The 24,774-nt window shown below is 39.4% G+C and overlaps 2 protein-coding genes across 3 annotated transcripts; both read left to right on the forward strand.

The window, feature by feature from the left end:
* The first annotated feature begins 1,209 nt into the window (after nucleotides 1-1,209).
* LOC137175899 (tetraspanin-8-like) lies at nucleotides 1,210-6,394 on the forward strand. Its single transcript, XM_067581833.1, has 9 exons — nucleotides 1,210-1,408; nucleotides 2,417-2,482; nucleotides 3,015-3,131; nucleotides 3,252-3,326; nucleotides 3,656-3,751; nucleotides 4,278-4,370; nucleotides 4,560-4,628; nucleotides 5,385-5,468; nucleotides 5,938-6,394. Exons 1-9 carry the CDS (start codon nucleotides 1,349-1,351, stop codon nucleotides 6,070-6,072), a joined length of 795 nt encoding a protein of 264 aa, XP_067437934.1. The 5' UTR covers nucleotides 1,210-1,348; the 3' UTR covers nucleotides 6,073-6,394.
* Nucleotides 6,395-15,897: 9,503 nt separating this feature from the next.
* On the forward strand, nucleotides 15,898-24,678 carry LOC137175728 (tetraspanin-8-like). 2 transcript variants are annotated; one of them, XM_067581556.1, is made up of 9 exons: nucleotides 15,906-16,180; nucleotides 17,131-17,196; nucleotides 17,743-17,859; nucleotides 17,948-18,022; nucleotides 18,356-18,451; nucleotides 18,998-19,090; nucleotides 19,251-19,319; nucleotides 21,692-21,775; nucleotides 22,309-24,678. In XM_067581556.1, the coding sequence occupies exons 1-9, from the start codon at nucleotides 16,121-16,123 to the stop codon at nucleotides 22,441-22,443; spliced, it is 795 nt and encodes a 264-aa protein (XP_067437657.1). In that variant the 5' UTR covers nucleotides 15,906-16,120; the 3' UTR covers nucleotides 22,444-24,678. The 2 variants fall into 2 exon arrangements, with proteins under 2 accessions (XP_067437658.1, XP_067437657.1); XM_067581557.1 differs by lacking the exon at nucleotides 17,131-17,196 and having other exon boundaries at nucleotides 15,898-16,180.
* Nucleotides 24,679-24,774: the final 96 nt, after the last annotated feature.

The raw sequence follows: 24,774 nt of genomic DNA on the forward strand, positions 1-24,774 counted from the left end.
CAAGACGACAACAGACAAAAAGTGCTTTAAAAACACACACAATCTAAGAATTTGATGTTCCTCCTTCATATTTCTACTTCCTCTGAGCTCAAATTAAGCTCAGTCTTCTTTATTATCAGCGCTCCTATCAGTCTCAGTTTCCTCCTTTTCCTTTAGTTGGATGTTTGAGCTTCACTGTGCAGAATGATATATGTGACACATGAAGGCTGTTTTTACATAATTGCATCTGCTGAAAGGGGAAGGTTTCTCTGAGCTCTGAGCTCTGAGCTCTGAGCTCTGAGCTCCTGCCAGTGAAGTAGGAGACATCATGCATCCAGCAGTTAAACTTTCCAAATGAACAATACGTGCATAGTCACAGATTCTGGACTGTTCAATGAGAGAGAGGAGTAGATGTCATTTTAAGAATTTTTAACAAGGTATTTTTTTGCAGAATAAACACATCAGACACAAATTATTATTCAATGCAGGGTATTGTTTTACTTAAAACATGTCTGGAGGGTATCTTTAACACACCTGTGACTGAGAGCAAAGGCGCTGGAGGTAAGGGGTCCATGGGGCCATTCCATATAGATGGAAACGCATTTGATTTGTGTGACAAATCAAATGCGTACAGGGTACAGGGTACACTGCAACCAATGAAATTGTTTCAATGATGTGTGTTACATTGTTTAAGTCTGTTTCAGCAGTTAACTTAGCTAGCTGAACTAAACTTAGATAGGATCGTATCTGATGTAATTTGACAACATGGAGCAACCACCCAAGCCTATGTCACTGGCACAATCAGATACTTTGTGTAAACTTTACATGTCAATAGACAGAATGCAGGCTGTGGCAGCTGTGGCAGTAACACTTTACTATAGTAAAATGTAGTTTACTATAGGAAGTTATAGTTTGACTCATATTCACACTCTAAACAGGAACAAGAGTTTCACTGAAAATGAATGATGTAATTTTAGACTTAGAAAGAGGTGTCAGTCACAGTGTATAAACCTAAGACTGCTTAGTTTTCAGCAGCAAGCTTCCCATCTGTGCTCTGTTTATTTGCTGCATTCTGCTCATATTCAAAAAGACAACTTGGAAAATTAAAGTGGCAAGTTGATTTAACCCTAACCCCCCTCCATCCCCACTAAACATCCATTCATCAACCCACACACCCAGCCCATATTCTCAGATGGGAGGGCCTTTCACCAGCAAAAGCAGGGGTCCTCCTTCCCACATTTATAATCATCAAGGTGCTGAGTGCAAGAAGAAGGGAAGTTTTTTCTAAAACCAGGATCATCTCTCTCAAAAGAACTTAAGTAAGAAAGCTTTAAATATAGCCTATTGCTGCGAGTTCAAGCGACACAAAATGGGAAAATTGAACATCTATGTGAAATGGAGTTACATTATTGTGGCGAGTTTGCTGGCGGTAAGTGATTTCCTTTGCTGCTTTGTAAGACAGAAAGAGTAACAATGAACTCAACCTGGAAGGAAACCCAAGATACCAAAAACATAAGCACAGATGTTAGCCTACTGTAAAAAAAATACAGTTTTGGGTTGGTAAGTGAGCCGCCAGTGGAGGAAAGCAAGAGGAAAAGGGTACCAAAACAAAACTCTCTACAACATGATAAACAAAATGATTATTAATAATAATGCATAAGCAGTAAAAGTCCCTTTTTGTAATAACTCTAACATTTGATATTATCGTGTGATGCAGCAGGAAGTTGGCATATGTGTATGTGGTTTCCTGCTCAGTATTATGAATTACCAATAACCCAATTACACTTGTCCTAATTATAATAACCAAAATATTTCACAGTATTTTCAGCACACATTTAAATAAGATTCTTATATCAACTCAAAGTTTAATTTTAAAACTAAACAAGAACAAGAAAAGTAGAGTGTTTAAAATCCTATAACTAGTAATAAATTTCAACCTCTTCTTCTTCCTCCTCACAATTGCACAATGTAGATGGGAGCTAGATTATGCAACATGTGGTCACTTTTAACAGTTCCTCTTATTCTAAGATGGTTGCCATCTTGCTGTTTAGCTCAGTCTGACTTTATGTACATGCTGTGTGAGAAACACAGTTCTCCTCATGATTTGGCCCGAAGCCCTTACAGTAGAAAAAGACTTTGTGATGCCTCACTAATAGCAACACTGGCACTGAGGTAGGCCTGTAACAGCTCAAATGGAGTACATAGTCAGTACAGTGTACAGGAGAATAAATAACTTATTTCTCAACAAGGTAAAGCAGTGATGTCTATCATAAACCTTCCCTGTATCAATAGTTAACTGCAGTAAATCCCTTAAATTAGTTTTCCAATTCCATGTTTTGATGAGCAGTGGTGGGGCTACCCCCTAGTTTATGTTTAGGTTACAGAGTTTAAGGCCTTAAAGTAATGAATAATGCATAATGTGTTGCTGATGTTGCAGATCGTCAGTACCGTGATATTGGCAAGGACTCTGTTTTACCACGGATATTTACACAAGCATGAAGAGGTAACACATCTATCTGTCTGTCTGTCAGTCAGTGTATCTATCTTAGCAGTTGACAAACATCTTCTATCATCATTTTTTTTTATCACAATATTGAAATATGTATTGTGAAACAAGCAATTCGAGAAAATTCAATTCAATCCATTGGATGAAAATATATAAAATAAGCACATGGAAGTGATAACTGGGTGGACACATCAAGGTTCCTCATTCAAGAATCCAATACTGCTGCAAAGCATTCCTGCGAATTGATATGCTAAACTGTCCACAATGATCTAATACAACCACAGATATTAAAGTATAGCAAAATCTCTCATATTTCTGAAATTACTGTTGTCTCATGGTATAGATCTTATATCATCCAACTCTGACCTATCTGTTTGTCCTCTCAACTCATCCATCTATATGGAAATGATCAAGATTTCCTTTCTTAAGATGCCTCATACATGTACAGTATACTCATACATGGTGGTAATTGTTGTTCTCAAATGAGTAATTTGGCTGACTTGGCTTTTTTTGTTTGTTTTCTCCACAGATAGACAAGATGCTCCCAGGTTTCATTGTGATGTATGTTATTTTTATCATAACCCTGCTCTTGCCCATCATTGGTGTGTATGGTGCCCGCAAAGAGAAGAAATGGGCGCTTATTGTGGTTTGTAAAGAAAAAAAAACATTATTTTATTATTATTATTATTATTATTATTATTAGTTTTAGTAATCCTTAGTCTTTTTTCCCCAAAACTGATTGCCCATGCCTGTATGTGTGTTTCAGTTTACAGTTGGAATGATCCTGTGCACTCTGGTCATGCTTAATTCTGAAAGGCAACAACTGACTATACGACCAGAGGTATCACAAAGTTGACTTTGAAATGTGTTGGTCTTTTCTGTGATATTTCTCACACACAATATATAAACTTCTTAATCTCAAACTATTCAAAGATAGCAAACTGAACAGAAACATCACTCTGGGAAAGGTTTTTATTGTGGTCAAGTAAATCAACATGCTTGTCTGTATGTGTCTTTGAGATAAAGAAAGCAGCTTCCCAGTGTCTAATAGACAACCTCCTAACCAATGCCAACACCTTCTTCTGTGCCAACAAAGTAACATTTTTAAATTGCTACTTGGCAAATGTTTTAATATGTTGTCATCAGACATTTCTTCATTTTGTTGTTCAGATAGCTGAGAGAGTGAAGGCGAATTACCGGGGATTTCTGCCACTGAGTAATGCCAGTATGAATGACATAGAAAACCTCAAGTATATACAGATGGAAGTAGGTAACTTCATGTGTATGTGTGTGTGTGTGTGTGTGTTCGTGTGTTCTGTGTTCAAGTTCATTTGTAGAGCACAATCTCATATAAAAAACTAAACTAAATGAAACTACTTAAATTGGCTCCCTGTGATGCAGAAAACCCTTCACAGAAGTTTGCCAGATGTGGAGGATAAAACACATGCTCCCCTGATAATGTGAGCACGTAAGGCTCATTGTTCAGCTGCTTGAAGGACATCATTGGTTGTCACAAAATGCCCCGCAGCTGAACAAAGGAAAGACTGAAATTCTATTGTTATCGCAGTAATTTAGTCTGCAGATGACAAAGGCATGAGTGTATTCTGAGGACAAGATTTGACCAACAAATGTTTGCAATTTTGGTGACCCATTGATGGCAACTCATATGTGTTGTGACACACATGTTGATAAGAGGCTGAATATATTAGTAATAGGAAGAATACAGAGTCAGCAATCAAAGTCGAAATTTGTTTTGATATATTCTAATTATTTCTTCTGGGTTCCTTCTCAGTTGCAGTGTTGTGGACTGGATCAGGGCTACCAGGACTGGGGCTACAACATCTCAGAATCTTGCCTGTGCCTCCAAGACTCCACAAATCCATGTGTGAGCATCAAAGCTACTCTCGATTTACAAAAAGTCAGAATTAACAGACGCTTTGTGATTTCAACCAAATAGCTCAAATCCCAACTCCACACCTCCATCACTGTGACATCTACTCCACTCCAGGTAGAGCAGCACCTGTTACTATTTGTTAGTCACTGAACTAATGATTTGTGTCTATGTGTATTGTAGGTGGAAGCTCCTAAGAACAGCAGTCTGTCTCATCGGAAGCATGACCAGCCCATCATGATTTATAAAGAGGTAAAAAAAAATCTTAAAATTTTCATTCCCAGGTTCACAGGTTGATGTATAAACTGTAACTCAAAAGCTTGCAGCCTTTCATACTCAGTGATTTTGCTTGTCATGTTCATAAGACAGCAGTGCAATTGTTGAATTTATTTGAGCTGATTATAAAAAAACAACATCAGGTCCAACAAAGTGCTGTTTTTCTGTATGTCTGCATAGGGCAAACCCTACTATTAAAAAGAAGGGTCATATTTTTTATTTAATCAAGATGTTTCCCAAGTAATATCCCTTCAATAGTCTAAAAGATATTATTATACCAAGCAGCGAGATCAACCACAGATCTTCCCTGCTTACTGAAGCAGTCTGAGAACTTCCCTACATCGCTTCTAAACTCAGATGTCTTCTGTAAGACATAAAGTATGTGAGTTATCAACCCAGAGCAGCAGCTGGTTTCACGAAGTTGTTCTCTTCTTCATACCCATATTAACACATTTATTAAATCAGTTATAATTTAACATTAAGGTGTGATGACTTAACCCCAGATGTCATAAGAATTCAGTCTTGCGGATGCTTGCGACAGACAAGGCTGGGCATTTACAATATCCCCGCTTTCTCTTCCTGTTTTTCCTCTGGAAATCATCTGCAAGAACTTTTTTTTACTATGTTTTTGTCATGAAGATGACGTATGAAAATGTGTTCCTAATTACACTAATGTAGTATGAGCTGTTCATTGTATGATAAATTGCAGTGATTGATCCTCTTCTGTTTCAGCCATGCCTTCGATACTTGATCCAGTTGGCCTTGGCTGCCATAAATTTTGTAATTGGCATAGAGTGGGGACTCATATTAATCTGGGTATGTGCTCTCTGTCTGTATGTCCATTTTTATTGTGTGCACCTACATGCCTCCATCTTCTATGCTGTATCTTCACTTACACTTGCTTTTTGTTCATCCTTCCTTTTTCTGCTCTTTCCACACACAATATTCACTGATTGGTCATGACCGTCATTCTTTATGCAAAGCCTACATTCTGCTGTAAACAAAATTGGCCTTTGAAGCTCTTATTAACAATAATTCACAGGTGTTTCTGTTTTTATAAGTCAGAATCATTAAAATAATTTATCTTGTTATTCTTTATTTAGCAATACTTTCTATCATCTCTGCAACTCAGTGTAACATGTCAATCTGTCACTTCATTTTCATTGTCTTTTCCGCCACCTACAGTCTCTTTCTAAAATTGCAGCTCAATTTAAAGCAATTTATTGGCTGAAACAACAAAAACACGAATGCAAAGTATATAATTGTCTCTTTCATTTTCCTCTAGACGTTGTCAGTAGTACTCTGTATTATCATCCTGTGCCAGCTGAGACAGAAGGAAGATACCCCTCCAGTGGTCTACAGTGCAGAGGCAAAAAGTGGCAACTACAGCATCCTCACAGAGACTGCAGACTACAGCTGAATTCTTTGCGTTTTTTTAACTTTTGGTTGCTCTTCACTATGGTGAAGGTCACCATGTCTAATATCCCCCTCCACTCAAAAATGTGTTTTGCTTACTGTTACCTCACCTGGAAGTTTGACCTTCACCGTGCAGGATGACGTATGTGCAGAGTTTGATGCTATGGTGCTCCTTTTGTGTTTTCCGGTTGAATTGGATCATTTTACAAGTTTATACTATGAAAAATGTAGTTCATTTAATTAATTTTGATTGTCATAAGGTTCCATGACTTTGCTCACACAGGGCATCTGAACACAAAAAATAAATTTTGATAATTTTCATTACATTTTGGGTGTTTTATTTAACTTTTGTACAGCTGGTGTGGTCCTGGTCAAAAATGACTGGTCATTAAAAATGAATAGGTGAGACTACAATTAGTGTATAAAATTGAGCTTGGGCCATGCCCATTCATCAGATGGACACACTCCCTCTCCTAAACCCCCACATGCATGTGTGTTTGAACACACACACACACCTCACTCCCCTTCTTGGCTTCCATGGCAACCCCCACGGGAATCTTTCTCCGATAGAATCTTTCCCCCACAGGAATCACACCTGTTGGCATTCTCACAAATAATCACCACATTGACTTCATTTACATGCACAAAAAATTCTGGGCTATTCTGAAAGAGGCAATATTCCTACTGAGCTGTTGACATGGTTCATGAAAATGAATATTCCACTAATATTCCCATTTACATGCAAAGGGTTTTCAGGGTTTCCCTCTGCTCCAGTGGGAACAGGAATCACAAGATCTTTGTAGTTGATATCATAAATTTATAGTTACAGGCATATCCAGTATCTAAGTTGTCCAGTGATGTTAACTACACTGCAGAGTGTTTTTGGTGCATCACAGTGAGTCAATCACCGTCAGTCAGGATAGTAACCAAAACCTTCCGTCATTCATTCTGTGGCAGCACAATAACCAAAAGATATACTGTATGTGGGGTTCTTGATCATATCTTTGATCACGACACTGGTGTGGAGGAGAGAGGCCAGGAAACTGACAATGAAGATGAATTATAGGAGGAAGTGTCAGAAGTTGAAGACAACACAGAATATGATCCAGACCAAGAGTCAACTGATGTGGAACAATCCAGTGATGAGAAGAGGGCCCTGCTGAGGTTGTTGTCCTGGTCTTCATCACCACCTAAGAGGAGAGGTTGGCTGTCGGCTGAAAATGTAATCAGGATGACCCTAGGGCCAACGAGATACGCCATATCCTGGGCTGATGACATAAAATCTTGCTTCTGTTCCTGACAGAGTCAATCAAAATCACAGTGATAAACATGACCAACTTGGAGGGGAATCACGTTTACAAAGACAACTGGAAGAAGGTAGACTGGACAGACGTCCAAGCATACATGGGTCTCTTGATTTTGTCTGGTGTGTACAGATCCAGAAACAAATCTACCATCAGTTTATGGGGTGCAGAGTCTAGACAGGCAATTTTTTGTGCCGCTATGTCACTCCAGACATTTCACATGTCCCATGAGGAGATAATTTTAATCTTGTTATATATGATTTTTGTGGTAGGCTATAATCACTAGACGCTCTAAGAATTTTACACCCTCATGAAACCTCTTTACTTTGTTCAAAGCAGATTTAACACAAAAATCCCATTTAGAGTGGTGGCATATTTCTGACAATTTGGCCTGACAATTTGTTATGGTTCTGTTCTAGTCTGGCTCTATGTTCCTTAGTTGCCATTATCCTACAGTCCACCAGAGGTCCTCAGGCTTTTCTCCCTCTCATTGTCCTCCAGTCCACCAGTGACCCTCAGCTTTTTCTCCCTGTGATGTTAAATCTAGAATGAATGGGAGAATTACAAATACTTTGAATATTTAAATGAAATGGCTGTTTGATCCTACGATGTGTGCTCTTACCATAGATGCCCTTTGTGTTTATTGATGTGTTCACTATCGATATTCATAGATAGATTGAAGGGGAATCTGTAGGTGGACAGAAGGTGAGTGTTCTATAAATATCTAACATGCTCAAATGATGCAACAGTATGTCTGTCAGATTTTACTTGTTCCTTATGTTTGTTTCACTTGTATGTTTGAAAGTTTAAATGTTAGTGTAACATATTGAAGAGAGGATTTTTGGTTCGCTCTGTGTTTTTCTCCTGGTGTCCCTAGCCTGCTTTTCCCTTCACATTTTCCCTCCACACCTGCCCTGCATTAGTCTCGTTAGTCCTGCCCTGCTCCCTGTGACTTTCCCAGCCTGTCAGCTCCTTTCCTGCTCTCCTGTTCCACCTGCACCTCATCCCCTCGTCAGTTTAGTTTGTATTTAAGTCCTGGTTTTCAGTTTAGTGGCGTTGGATCCTTTGTACTGCATATTTCTGTTTTTTTCTGCCAGCTTTGCTTTGCTTTGCTTTGCTTTGCTTTGCTTTGCTTTGCTTTGCTTTGCTTTGCTTTGCTTTGCTTTGCTTGTACAAGTCCAGAATAAAGAAGTTATTCTTCAGCCTTGCTCTGCCTACAGTCTACTGTATTTGGGTGGAATAGATGCTGGAATAGATATTTCTTTCTCAAATTCAAATTCTACCCTTCTCAACAAACCTGGATATTAGAAATTAAATTCTTCTTTCTTCTGCAACAACCAGCTTATTGCTTGGGTATTAGGCAAATTATTATTAAATTCCAGTCAATCTCTAAGTTATGCCCTGGTTAAATGGGGAGTCATTTAATTATGAATGTCAAAGTTTCTCAATACAATTTGGGAAGCAGCATTTAAAAGATCAAAAGAAGGCTTATGACAATATAAAAGATTTTAAATATATACTAAAATATCTTTTACAAGCAATGATGATAAAGAGAGGTTACAGTCATTAAGGAAAAAAATAGATCTTTTCCAGACAAAAGCAAAAGGAGCTTTCATAAGATCTCGAACCAGATGGTTAGAACATGGGTAAAATCATCTTTCTTTTTTAATCTGGAGAAAAACACGGTGATGCAAGGAACACTTCTGCATTATATATTGATAAGTCTTTCTAAGAATGAGAAGGCCTTCTGCTCATTTATCTCTAACTTTTGTCAGAAGTTATACACCTCCTCCTTTGACCCTCATGCTTGTTGTTACAAAGTAAACCCATTTATCCCAGTAATCTCCAGAGAAAATTGTGAGCTCTGTGAAAGTCAAATTTCATTAGAAGAACCAGAATCTATTACAAAAATGCCACTGACGAAAAGTCTCGGTCCAGGTGGTTGCCTTATGAATTTTGTATGACCTTTTTGGGAGGATTAAGAACACATGTTGTTGTTGTTAACACATGTTGTTAATAATAATAATGTTTATTTAGTATAGCACCTTTCACAGAAATATAATTCATAAAGTGCTTCACAAGAATAAAAGTCAAAAATAAGACCATAAAACATACAAACAATAAAAACATAAGCCACAAGTTAAACTTAACATACAAACAAAAACACAGGCAACAAGGTGCCCCAAAAGAAACACACAAAAGAACAATCACTAGACATCTTAAGGTGAGACAAATGCCAATTTGAAAAGATGGGTCTTCAGTTGCCTTTTAAAAGCTTCTACAGAGACTGCAGAGCCCTGGTCAGAAGACCTGAGTGACCTACTGGTGATATAGGGATGGAGAAGGTCACAGATGTACTCAGGTTTCTGTCCAGGCAGGGCACTATATGTGAAAACAAGAACCTTAAAATGAATCCTAAACCTGATTGGAAGCCTATGTAAAGAACTTAAAATGTGTGTGATGGGAGTCATTCTGCTGGATCTGGTTAACAGCCGTGCCGCAGCATTCTGGACCATTTATAGATGGTTCAGAGATGACTTGCTGAGACACGTGAAAAGGGAATTACAATAGTCCAGCTGCGATGATATGAAAGCATGAATAATCATCTCTGGCTCCGGTTGTGGTACGACAGACGAGATATATGATATTCCTTAGCTGGAAAAACATGTACAGGTCAATGATTTAATGTGCTGACCGAAATTCATTTCCTGATCAAATATAACACCAAGATTTCTTAAATTATACCAAACAGCTTAGGAAAGGGACCCAATACTCTGAACAACCTTGGGAACTATACTGTCTGTAGCTATGATAAGAACCTCCGTCTTGTCTGTATTAAGCTGTAAAAAGTCCTTAATGGCAGTTGGACAATTGTGCAACACAGACAGTTTGTCGGAGATATCAGGCTTAAAGACATAGAGCTGAATATCGTCAGCATAACAGTGATAGGATATATCCCTAAATTAGCTAGTAACATGACCTAAGGGAAGCATATATAAAGCAAATAACATAGGACCCAAGACGGAACCTTGAGGCACACCACAGAAAGGCCCACAGTTTCAGACATGTAAGGACCAAGTGACACAGAAAAAATCCTATCTAAGAGGTAGGAGGAAAATAAGTCCAGGGCGCTCCCTAAGACACCCACACACTGCCTAAGCCTTTCAATCATTATTCTGTGATCCACAGTGTCAAAAGCTGTGCTAAGATGCAGCAGCACCAAAACGGAGCACTCACCCACATCAGAAGACGTCATTATGTCATTGGAGACTCTGAGAAGAGCAGTTTCAGTGGAACGCTTCTGACAGAAACTTGATTAGAACTTCAATCTTCGTCAAGACGGCAGTGAGCTGTTTGGCAACAACTTTCTTTAAATTTTTTGAAATAAAACGCAGCTTGGATATAGTTCTGTAGTTAATGGGAACGTACAGATCAAGGTTCTTTTTTTTTCAGGAGAGGCTGAACAACTGCATGTTTGAAGCAAGCTGGGACACAGCCAGATTACAGGGTGCTGTTTATAATAAATTCTGTATTCCAGATTGTTGGAAAGCACCTGTATGCCAACTCTGTTTAAATGGAGACCATCTGCACTGAAGAGATGACCATGTTTCCCGAAAAGGTTGAAATTGTGAACAAAGTGCACGTTGTTGGTGTTGCAGGCAGACGAGAACCAGGTGTTGAGGCTGAGCAGCTGCGTGAAAAGTCCTATGCCGCAACCTTGAGCGGGGGTTGGTTTGGACATGTAGACATTGCTGTGTGACTGTTTGAGGATGTTACGGAGATGGGTGAAGTCTTGGTATAACAGCTCAGACTGCTGTTTTCTGATGTCATTTGTATCAACATGAACAAGGAACCTGTCAACCTCAGGATAGGAATTTAAAATGCCTGGGACTTTGTCTTGTACAGTACATAATGAGAGTTGATGGGGGAGACAGCACCTGCTGATGGGGGCTGTGGGAGCGGACAGCAGCTATGCAGGTTACTAGACTGGTTACTGGCTTGGTATGACAGTGGTTGGATGAAGCCTGGCACTGAGACCTCCATCACTGGACAGCAGCTGGTCCTGGCAGGGCAGCCAACTCCTCCCCCAGGGCCTCCAGACCAGCAGAGACATGTCGGGATGGAGACAAAGCTGCAACTTTATCCCTGTTGTGAGGCAGACGTGCAGTGAAGATGCCCTGTGCTGGGCCTCGAAGACTATTGTGTCCAAGAGTTTTTTTAGCCTCTTGGATTATGTAGAGGTTGTGAATTCTTTGCTCCAACTCAGCAATCTTCTCACTGAGACAGAGACAGTTTTGAAGGTGAGGTAAGTAGAGTCATGTTGTTTGCTCAGCCTGTTGTTCTGAATAGCCTAAAAACAGGATGTCCAATGGCTAAAATCCTATTATCTAATAAAAGATATTGTTAAAAACAACCAATATCTAAAAACATGAGGCGTAAAAAGTAGCTCAAAGCCTGATAATTCTGTTTAAAAGTCAGTTTTTTTGAGAGAGCTTTCAGGTGGCCAAACACAACACCAACAAATGCACAGTTCAATCCAAATATGATACCAAAATTAACAAAAAATGATAATCATTATTTAATATATAAGCAGAACAAACTTAATGCAAAATTTATATTCTGTTTATCATATTTTCATCATCATGGCTGCCAATTTATTGAAAAGGTTCTTTAGATTTTATGATTTTTATGACCATATTTTGGCGCAGCAACTTCTACATTTCAGTAGTTGTTGGAAACTTCTCACTTTGACAGCTGCCTCTGTGTCTCTCTGCAAGTTTCTGTCCAGTGTTATCTTGTGTTGCAACATCACCTACCGTAGACTAATATTTTCCTCTAATATCTCTGTGATTGTCACATGACCCCCTCCCATCAGGAAGGGCTTTTCTGTAGAAAGATGTTTTTGGCTTGACCGCAACAGCTGAGCCAGCCCTATACAGGAATGTCTGTCCGTTACTCACTGACTGACTGACTGACTAAGTTGCTGACTGATGAAGTTGGACCATTGGTCAGCTGGCCGAGTGTTGGAATTTTCCCATTGGCCCATTGACACATGATGCACAACAGCTCATCTTTATCTAGAAACGGCTCCAGCAATTTCTATAAATATTTAACAGCAGAGGGATGTGATGGTGTTAACTGCTACACTGCTGTATCCTACAAAGAAGTATCTGTACATAAAGGATTGTCTTGGCTACATGTATGTCCACTCTTGAATCCTGTATATGGTTGCTACAAATCACAAATGAAAGAATGCCACAAACAAACTCATCCACATTCTCTGGCATTTTATTTGGTAAGCCCTTCCTCCCAGAGGGGGCAGGGTAAAGGGCCCAGATCATTGCATCACACAAAAGTCAATGAGCAGACTAAAAAAGACCCTTAATTCTTAAAAAGACCTGCTGATTTCAGTGATCACAGACAAATAGACTGACCTCTTATCTAAGAGCTTTGAGCAACATACCAAAGATGTAACAAAAAAAAACTTTTCATAACCCTAAATGTAAAAAAAAAAATAATTCAAAAGTGATACTCTTTCTTCCTCCATATAAACATAATAACAAGTGGACTAGACAATGTCATTGCTACCTAGGACGGCAAAAGGTTATCTGCAATTTGTACAAAAAAAAACTATAGTAGTATAGTAGTAGTAACTATACTAGTCTTGAATGGAATGAAAAGAGTGAGACCACATTACTCCAAAGTGGAGGTCCCTTTTCTGCCTGTTGAGACCCAGAGCACTTACATAATTTCCTGCAAAATGTGGACCCAATGACACCACACTACATGTTGCTCATATTTATGGTTTTTAGAAATGGTGTTGCTCCCAGCTGCTTTGGACCAAGACCCTGAAAGAGTCGTCCCGGGAACAGGGCAGGAATTACATCTGCTGAGACTTTGGAAGGCCATGTTTAAGGCAGAGAATACCTGTTTTTGACTTTAGTTTTTCACAGATAGGGTGCCGAAAACCCTTGTTTCTACAGTAGCCATGTAAATACACTTCTGTATAAAAACTTATTTCATAGTAATTGGGAATAAATGAAAAAGAAATGAAAGTTGGTGACATAGTTGGTGACAAAAAATGCTTATCCCCAAGATTTTCTCAGAAATACAAAGATCAAAATGAATGAACGAAACATACAAATTGTGATTTGTTAGTTGGACTAAAACAATGTCTGGAGATCACTTACTATCATGAGTGACTGTGGTGGTGTTCATGATGCTCTGATTATGACAGCCAATATCTCAGCTTATAAAGTGTGGTGTGTTGCAACTGTTTTCCTACACCATTATCACTCTCCTTTTGCATCTACTATAAAGACTTTAAGTGTGCAGATAGAATTTTTGACCAAAACATCATTTGACAGTGCAGAAATAGGAGGAGGAGAGGGATTTACAATCATACCAATTATGTGGAAACCTGACTTTACACTGGTTAATTATTAATGGGAACATGGGGTCAAGTGTTTTGGGTTTTTTTTTTTCTCGGGATAGTGCAACAAAATAATCACTTTGAGCCTTTTCACAAAGTGTTCACTATCAGTGTAACATATTCCAGTGCCGGCAGGTCAGAGTTCTCGTTTGTGATGGTTTGAAGCCAAGAAACAATGTCATCAACTTGCCAGGAACCTTATTGGACATTAAATGTTATCATCACCTTAACCTAATGCCTGCAAATATAAACTTGAATATTACAGGCACATTTATAATTCAATGCAAGAACCACTTACAGCATTTACAGATACTTTTACTTACTTAATGATATGATACATCAACAACCTATAGCTGTTTTTAACCAAACTAAAACCAGAGATATTAAGATTGTAGGAGACTCAAAATTATTTATTTTGTAATTATATTCCATTATAGGTCTGCACAAGGATAATCTAAGCCATATAACAACTCTCTCTCTACACTACACTACATTCAAGATGTTGCTCCATGAGAATAAAACTATGCAACATTTATCTCAACAAAACAGAATTTGTCCAAGCATCTCCAGTAAAGGCTTTTGGCCCTCTGCGTCTTTCCACCCACCAACATCCTCTGCACCACAGAACATCACTGTGCATTGATTTCCTGTGTGTGTGTGTGTGTGCGTGCGTGTGTGTGTGTGTGCATGCACCAGCTGTGCATATGTACACATATGTGTGACACATTTTGTGTCAAGGATGTGCACTAAAACATTTGGAAGTATGGAACTAAGAAAGCTGTATAGATATGTGTGTACAGGGATGTCTGCATGAGCGCATGATGTGTGTGTGTGTGTGTGTGTGTGTGTGTGTGTATTCATCCTGCTCACCAGATGTTCGTATGCTCCAACGGGAAATGCTCCACTCTGGATCTGTTTTAACAATTGAACCTTTTTGTTCTTACAGGGAACTCTAGGGATCAATAACATTGCAGCAATGTTGTGTGTGTGTGTGTGTGTGTGTGTGTGTGTGTGTGTGTGTGTGTGTGTGTGTGTGTGTGTGTGGGGAGGGGGGGTGAGATGGATGGATGGATGGATGGATGGATAGATGTATGTGTGGAACTCTGAGAGGTCATGTGATGCAGCCCCTCACTAGTTCCTTTGTTCTTTCAAGACAACAACAGACAAAAAGTGCTTTATGGGGACTGAGCTGAAGGCAAGTTCAGTCATACAAAAACACACACAATCTAAGAATTTGATGCTCCTTCCTCATATTTCTACTTCCTCTGAGCTCAAATTAAGCTCAGTTTTCTTTATTATCAGCCCTCCTATCAGTCTCTTTCTCTCTTCATTAGCCACATTGTCGGGTTTTGTAAATCAATCTTTCTCGCTCACACACGCTTAAGACAGCAGCATAGTAAGTGAGCTCATCCATATTAATCTATTCTGGTTGATCCAGAAAAGCTCCCCACCACTCAAAAATCTGTTGTTCTTCCTTTTCCTTTAGTTAGATGTTTGAGCTTCACTATGCAGAATGATGAGCTCACCTTTAATCAGAGTTTGAAGTGTGTACCTACGAGCAGGATTTGTGATATCACAAATATTTTGGAGTCAATCATGTTCCAGTATGCAACTTACACAAATGTGATGTGGGAAGCTGAAATTTCCAGAGACTTCACAGTGAAGTAAGAGACATGTTGCATCCAGCAGTTTAACTTTCCAAATGAACAATATGTGCATAGTCACAGATTCTGGATTTTTCAATGAGAGAGAGGAGTAGATGTAATTTTAGGATTTTTTTTAACAAGGTGATTTTTTGCAGAAGAAACACATCAGACACATTATTATTCAATGCAGGGTATTTTTATGTCTTAAAATATGTCTGGAGGGAATCTTTAACACACCTGTGTGTGGGAGGTTTGCAGTGCTAGACAGAGACAGTCCTTCAGGAAAACTTTTACTGCATATATGACATTTATCTCTCACTTCTTGGATCAAGCCTCAAAATCTGTCTGTGACCAACAGCAAAAAAATGTAATTACATTTTAAAATCCCTTCTACAAACTGTTTTCCCCTCCAAAAACGACACTCATTATTCCCTCATCCATTCTCACTACACACCCACCCATCTACCCACACATACTCGGCCAGTCTGCCCAGATGGGTGGGCCTTTACCAGCAGAACAGCAGGGTTCCCTCCCTTCCGCATTTATAATCATCAGGCTGCTGATACTTTCTAGCAGGAAAGTTTCTATGTAAAACCAGGATCATCTCTCTCAAAAGATCTATGATTTCTTAAGCCTGGAAAATATTGCTGCGAGTTTAAGCAAAGGAAAATGGGGAAAGTGAACATCTGTGTGAAATGGAGTTACATTGTCGTGACAAGTTTGATTGGGGTAAGTGTTTCTTTTGCTGCTGCTTTAGACAGAAAAAGTTAGAAAGCTGAATATCTACTTGTATTATCAGCCACCCTCTAAAAAACTCAGTTTTGGGTTGTAAAGCAAGAAGAACAGGGTGGTGTTGTAAATTCAAAAACAAACCTCTCGTCAATATAATAAAAACACATTTTTTTAGTAATATTAGTCCCCTTTTGTCATAACTCTAATGAAAACTCCTCTTGATAACATTTGTTATTATCATGTGATGTAGCAGGTTTCCTGTTCAGTATTATTAGTTACCAATAACCCAGTTACACTTGTCCTTATTACAATAACCCCAATATTTCACAGTATTTTCAGCACACATTTAACTGAGATTCTTATATCAACTCAAAGTTTAATTCTAAAACTAAACAAGAACAAGAAAAGTAGAGTGTTTAAAATCCTATAATTATATAAATCTCAACCTCTTCTTCTTCCTCCTCATAATTGCACAATGTTTATGGGAACTAGATTATGCAACCTGTGGTGTTTTTTAAATGTTCCTGTTATTCTAAGATGGTTGCCCTCTTGCTGTTTAGATCATTCTGACTTTATGTACATGCTGTGTGAGCAACACGCTCCTCATGATTTGGCCCGAAGCTCTTACAGTAGAAAAAGACTTTGTGATGCCTCACTAATAGCAACACTGGCACTGAGGTAGGCCTGTAACAGCTGGAGTACATAGTCAGTACAATGTACAGGAGAGTAAATAACTTATTTCTCAACTAGTTACAGCAGTGATGCTTATCATAAACTTTCCCTGTATCAATAGTGTTGGGAGTTAACTGCAGTAAACCACTTAAATTAGTTTTCTAATTCCATGTTTTGATGAGCAGTGGTGGGGCTACCCCCTAGTTTATATTTGGATTACAGAGTTTAAGGCCTAAAAATAATGAGTAATGCATAATGTGTTGCTAATGTTGCAGATCATCAGTGCCCTGCTGTTGGCAGGCACTCTGTTTAGCCATGGATACTTCCATGAGGATGAAGAGGTAACACGTCTATCTGTCTGTTTGTCTGTGTATCTATCTTAGAAGTTGACAATATTGATAACATCTTCCATCATGGTATATGTCATTTTATATCACAATATTGAGATATGTATTGTGAAACAAGCAATTCAAGAAAATTCAACTGAGAATCCATTGGATAAAAATATATAGAATAAGCACATGGGAGTGAAAGCTGAGTGGACACATCAAGGTTCCTCATTCAACAATCCAATACTGCTGCAAAGCATTCCTGCGAATTGATATGCTAAACTGTCCACAATGATCTAATACAACCACAGATATTAAAGTATAGCAAAATCTCTCATGGTTCTGAAATTACTGTTGTCTCATGGTATAGATCTTATATCACCCAACCATTACCAAACCCTGACCTGTCTGTCTAGCTTGTTGTCTTCAAATGAGTTATTCAGTATATAAGTTTAACCCGTAAGTACAGTTCTGGCATGCTGACTCAGTGGCATTGGACCCAGATTTTGGGTTGAACTCAGCCTGCTGACTTGGCTTTTTTGTTTGTTTTCTCCACAGATAGACAAGATGCTTGCAGGTATACATTTGATGTATGCTATTTCCGTCATAACCCTGCTCTTGCCCATCATTGGTGTGTATGGCACCTGCAAAGAGAAGAAATGGGCACTTATTGTGGTCAGTAAAGAAGAAAACATTACTAGTTTTAGTAATCCTTAGTCTTTTTCCCAGAAACTGATCGCCCATGCCTGTATGTGTGTTTCAGTTTACAGTTGGAATGATCCCGTGCACTCTGTTCATGTTTGATTTTGAAAGGCGAGGACTGGCTATGCGACCAAAGGTATTACAAAGCTGAATTTCGAAATGTATTGTTCTTTTCTGAGATATTTCTTGCACACAATATATAAGCATTTTAACCTCAAACCACCCAAAGATAGCAAACTGAACAGAGACATCGCTCTGGGACAGTTTTTATTGTGGTCAAGTAAATCAACATGCTTGTCTGTATGTGTCTTTGAGATAAAGAAAGCAGCTTCCCAGTGTCTATGATCATTAGTTTTAGTCAAATGAGCCATACAACTGTTGAACCTAATAGATAACTTCCTAACCAATGCCTAATCTGTTCCAACAAAGTAATATTTTTAAATCACTAATTCTTCGTTTTGTTGTTCAGGTAGCTGAGGATATGAAGGAGCATTACCTGAGTTTGCTGCCGCTGAGTAACGCCAGTGAGCATGAAATAGAAGGCCTCAGAGATGTACAGATGGAAGTAGGTAACATTGTGCGTGTGTGTTCATGTTCAAGTTCACTTGTATGTATGTGTGTGTGTGTGTGTGTGTGTGTGTGTGTGTGTGTGTGTATATGTTTGTATGTGTGTGTATATGTATATGTGTATATATATATATATATAAATTGGCTCCCTATGATGCAGAAAACCCTTCACAGAAGTTTGCCGGATGTGGAGGATAAAACACATGCTCCCCTGATAATGTGAGCACTTAAGGCTCATTGTTCAGCTGCTTGAAGGACATCATTGGTTGTCACAACTGCCCCGCAGTTGAACAAAGGAAAGACTGAAATTCTATCGCAGTAGTTTAGTCTGCAGATGACAAAGGCATGAGTGTATTCTGAGGACAAGATGTGACCAACAAATGTTTGCAATTTTGGTGACCCATTGATGGCAACTCATATGTGTTGTGACACACATGTTGATAAGAGGCTAAATATATTAGTAATAGGAAGAATACAGAATCAGCAATCAAAGTCGAAATTTGTTTTGATATATTCTAATTATTTCTTCTGGGTTCCTTCTCAGTTGCAGTGTTGTGGACTGGATCAAGGCTACCTGGACTGGGGCTACAACATCTCAGAATCCTGCCTGTGCCTCCAAGACTCCACAAATCCATGTGTGAGCATCAAAGCTACTCTTGGTGTTGTGTGACATGATTTACAAAAAGTCAGAATTAACAGACGCTTTGTGATTTCCACCAAACAGCTCAAATCCAAACTGTACACCTCCATCATTTGTTAGTCATTGAACTAATGATTTGTGTCTATGTGTATTGTAGGTGGAAGCTCCTAAGAACAGCAGTCTGTCTCATCGGAAGCATGACCAGCCCATCATGATTTATAAAGAGGTAAAAAAAAATGTTCATTCCCAGGTTCACAGGTTGATGCATAAACCTGTAACTAAAAAGCTTGTATCCTTTCATACTCAGTGATTTTGCTCATCATGTACATAAAATAGCAGTGCAATTGTTAGGCATGGGCTATGTTCCACACAGCCCAGCTGATCTTGCACCTAACCAGGTTGGGGTTTGCAATCAACTGAAAGTAGAGCAGCCCCCAGCCACAGGTGGAATATCTGGGGGTTGTGCTCAACTCATGCAGACTTCTGTCGAAACTCAGACAGACAGCCCTGTTACAAGGAACACCACTGGGACGAGTGACCTCTTACGTCACTGTGTTCATGATTGTGCCCCTGACGGGGTGGGGAGGGACCTGCATGGGGAGAGAGATAGGTGGAGTGTGGCCTCCAATGGAGGTTTGACACATTAACCTCCTCAAGCTCCAGGTGGTGTCTTTTGGTCCTCCAACACCTCAAGCCCCGGGTACAGGGGAACCGCGATGGCCTGCATCAATAGGCAAGGTGGAGTTCGATCCACTGCTCTGTTGAGGATGGTGAAGAACCTGTGGATGTGAGTGTCAGAGCATCTGTTGTCTCCGAAGGCTCTCTATGTTCCAGGGCTGGAAAACAGGGGGCTCAACCTCATGTTGAGGGGCGGACACCTGCCAGATGACTGAAGGCTTCACCCCAAGGTGGTGACACAGATTTGGACCCAGTTTGGGGAGGCAGAAGTGGATCTGTTCGCCAACCGGCCTAACACCCACTGTCCACTGTTGTTCTCTCTGATGCCACAAGATGAACCACCTTTGGAGGTGGACACGTTTGCACGTGTGCTATGGCCAGGAAAGCTGCTTTATGCCTCTCCACCTCTCCGTCTCATTCCTCTCCTGTAGGAGAGAGTGACACAGGAGCAGTTGTCAGTCATTCTGCTGGCCCCAGGTCGCTGCTGGGCACTGTGGTAGGTAGAGATGACTCAAATGCTGGCAGCCCAGCCCTGGACCATCCCCCGGTTTTGGGGGGCTCTGTCTCAGGAAGCAGGGGGAAGTGCATTGCCCACTCTGGGCCAACCTCTCCAGGCTTGGCTCCTGAGAGGGACAAGCCGATGTGGGCTGGGCTGCCTGTACAGGTTGTACAGACTATCCAGGCAGCAAGGGGCACCCCTGCCTGTTACAGGGCAAAGTGGTTGGGGTTCCAATGCTGATGCGAGGAAAGGAGGTTAGATCCCCTGAACCGTGCAGTCGGTTCTATCTCTCCTTTTTGCAGTGTTTGCTGGATGGGGGCTGTGTCATGCCACTATTACTGTGGCAGCATTAGCAGGAGGAGACCCTCCCATTGTGGTCCGCGCACACTACACAGACCATGGCAGTGGTGGCGGCCTTCCTTAGTGGATTGAGTGTTGAGGACATATGCATGACGGCATCATGGTCTACGATAGAACTGTCTGTTCATAGAGTTCAACAGTTCTGTTCCTTGAATATGTCAGACTCCTTTTCATGGTCTGTGGAATGACTCTGGACCGGTGAAAGGGGTAGGTATGTGTCAGTTGTGTTTCACCTGACCCCCCTCTAGGCATGATACAACTGCATATTTCCGTGCTCCTTGATGACCCAAGGAATGAGGTTTGCAGGGGGTCTGTTGCTTGTCATTGAACCCCTGTGAGATTAGGCCATGGCTTTACCCAGTTCAGTTGCATACTACCTGGGTTGGCTGGGACCCCCTATTTCTCTGCTGAGGCGGCCTAGGTTATAAAAGATAGGTGGGCTGTGGCGACTAACCTTTTGCCAGTCAGAAGATAGAATGAAATAGAGATAGATGATAGATGAGATAGAATGAAGGTTACTTTTATGTATTATATCAGATATTGTAACTCTAGTTCTATAAGCACAGCAGGGCCTTCCACCTACAGGCCCTGTTGCTCCTACACCACTCAATAGAAGAGGTTGTGGGATGGCAGACAGTGGTGATGCTGCTGCCTTATATACTGTGGGCTCCACACATATTCAGGTAGGCCTTTCCTGATTGGCCAGCTACATTTCTGCAAATTTCAGTGAGAGTATTACCCATAGAGTCCAATGGAGGGCTCCGCCTGTGCCTATAGAACTAGGTTTACAATATCGTAACCTTCATTATAATTTAATGTTAACGCTTGATGACTTAACCCCAGATGTCATAAGAATTCAGTCTTGAGGATGCTTGCAGCAGACAAGGCTTGGTGTTTACAATATCCTTCTCATCCTGTTTTCCTTTGGAATCATCTGCAAGAACTGTTTTTCTACTACAAATATGTTTTTGCTGTATGAAAAAAAATGTGTTACTAAGTATTCTCATGTAGTATGAGTTCTCCATTGTATGATAAATTGCTGTGATCCTCTTCTGTTTCAGCCATGCCTTCCATACTTGATCTCACATGCTTCAATGGCCATAAATTTGGTAATGGGCACAGTATTGGGACTCACATTAATCTGGGTATGTACTGTCTGTCTGTATGTCTATTTTGATTGTATGCACCTACCTGCCTCCCTCATTATCTTCTATACTATAGTTTCACTTACATTTGTTTTCTTTTGGTCTTTTGTTTATCCTTCTTTCTCTCCAGTTTCTGCCATTTCAACACACAATATGCATTGATTGGCCATGACCTTCATTCTTAATGCAAAGCCTCCATTCTGCTCTAAACGACATTGGCAAGTGTTTTTACCTGTCCAATGCCTTTGGAGCTCTTATTAACAATAATTCACAGTTGTTTATGTTTTCATAAGTCAGAGTCATTAAAACAATTTTTAAATAACTTCTTTCATCTTGTTATACTTTATTTACCAGTACTTTCTGTTATCTCGGCAGCTCAGTCTAACATGTCAATCTGTCACTTCATTTTCTTTGTCTCCTCCACCACCTGCAGTCTCTTTCTAAAATTGCAGCTCAATTTAAAGCAATTTATTGGCTGAAACAACAAAAACACAAATGAAAAGTATATAATTGTCTCTTTCATTTTCCTCTAGACATTGTCAGTAGTGCTCTGTATTATCATCCTGTGCCAGCTGAGACGGAATAAAGACACCCCTCCAGTGGTCTACAGTGCAGAGGCAAAAAGTGGCAATTACACCGTCCTCACAGAGACTGCAGAATACACCTGAATTTTTTTATTTTTTTTATTTTTGGTTGCTCTTCACTATGGTGAAGGTCACCATGTCTAGAAGAGTTAAAGCCACCCCTCTAATCAAAAATGTGTTTTGCCTCACTGTGCAGAATGATGTATGTGCAGAGTTTGACACTAGCAGATGGTCCTTAAATCTGAGTTTGATGCATGTATGTATGAGATGATATTGTGACGTCACAACTAGTTTGGAAAACAATCGTGGTCCAGTTTGCAACTTCCACAAGTGTGATGTGGAAACTTGAAACCTCCAGTGCTGAGAATAGACTTTTCAGTAAATTACGAGACATCTTGTGTCAAGAAGGTTGAAATGAAAGCTATTTTCCATATTCATAGATTATGTATTTTTCAGTGAGGACAAAGGAGTACATGTCATTTTAAGAATGTTCAACACCATAGTTGTAAGGTGACTTTTTGTGCAAAAAACATATCAGACACATTTTAAATTACTTAAAGCAGAGTTTTTTTTAAATTTGTTGTAATAAATTTCTGGAGGGGATCTTTAAGTAAAACATCACTGAAGGAAACAAAGTGTATTTACAGCATGTCTCTTTACTGTTCATTTCTTAAACAGTCCACATTGCATCAACAATAAAAACATGGCTGCATTTTTATTATTTCTTAAATTATACTTAAAATATACCGTCTTTATATTAGGGTTGGTTCTCTTACATCATGAACATCTTTTTGTCATCCGTGCAAATACATTTTTTGTCTCACAATGGCAAAATTGTGGGCTATGCAAATTGACCACAATTATTTTTATTATTTCCCTTACTTTGCGATAATCAAAGAAGATGATGGAAAAACTAAGTTATACAAGTTGCATATTAAATCTGAGACCAGTTAAGGCAGAATGGATAATTATGTAATCAATAAATTACATAAAAGTTGCTTCACCCTCACACTCCTGCTGTCTCAAAAAGGTGGGATATAGTATTGTAGAATTGTTGCCTCCACTGTCTTCAATAGGCAACAAAAAGCTCAAATAAATGTCATTTTTTCATATGACGTGTCTTAGCTAATAAATACATTTTTAACTTTCTTGTCATATTTTCATCCCAGAGTCTAATCATGAGCACATTTGATTCAAGATTGTAAGCACTGATGAGCTGCAAACTGAAGCATAAAGTATGGAAAATAGGCATTAAAAAATGAGATGGTTCAAGAAACCGCACTGATGAAGATATGACTGTAGAAATATTTACAATATGTGGATGCAATGCATATTTATTAAGAATGTTTGATATCTGTGAGGGTTTTTTTTAGCTTTCTGAAATGTTCTGTATCATATTCAGCCAAATGTTAGGGTAAAAACAAATGATCAATCACTTTTGAATTTAAGAAGCTGCGTGAGTGATTACTTGGGCACAGTTTTATGGTCCTAGTATTTCCAGAATCAGGTGCTTGTGTTCATGGCACTGTAGCAACTTAGGAAAAGACACTGGAATACAGATGAGAGGAATGGTGCGACCAGTGAGCTGACCTCTGTATGTTTTGGATGCAGTTGCCAATCGATACCGGTCTCTTCTTTCTTAAGCATTGCCGTGTCACAGCATCCTGTCACTCCCTTATCTCTCCCCCTCCCAATCAGGTGTCAACTGTAACCTTCTGTCTGTTGGTACTTGTAGAGACAGTAATGAGAATTCCTGTGGATACTTTGAATTGTGTAATAAAATGGTTGTACTCATTGTCATAATTTGAAATGCACCACAGAAACTAAACATCAGGACATTTTAAAACAAACAAAATTGACTCAATATACTGTCATCAAGACAGGAGAGGACATGTTCAGTCACCCAGTATCCACTGACTGTTTTAAATCATGTTAAGCTTCAAATGAAAACAAGTAGTGATATTTAGATGTTTTCATTTTCTGCTCCTGATTTGGTTTCTTCAGAGCTCACTGAGGTTATGACGACAGAAACTGCTCTTTCTGCTGGCCAAATTTTCCAATTAGGGGAAAAAAAAGTTGTCACCTTTAAGTTGCACACTTACACATCTATTGTCAAGATACTTGCTCCGACCCTCACAGCCTATATAAACCAAGGGATCCCTCCTATGTTGCTCTTTCTTACTTCCTATTTTTCTTCATTAAAGGGATTTATGGTAATTTTTTCTTATCTGAACAGATTGTTAGAGTGTATATGCTTCACACATTGTAGGATAAAATTTGTGATTTTGGGCTATTTAAATAAAATTGACATTTACTCTTGTCACCTGTAGCCTCCATACTGTATCACATCATGAATTACAGGGACGCAGCTTTAGTGAATGCAAAGTTTCTAAGCTCTCGGAAACGACAGTATTT

This window comes from Thunnus thynnus, chromosome 23, assembly GCF_963924715.1.
Source record: "Thunnus thynnus chromosome 23, fThuThy2.1, whole genome shotgun sequence".
NCBI classification, from domain to species: domain Eukaryota; kingdom Metazoa; phylum Chordata; class Actinopteri; order Scombriformes; family Scombridae; genus Thunnus; species Thunnus thynnus.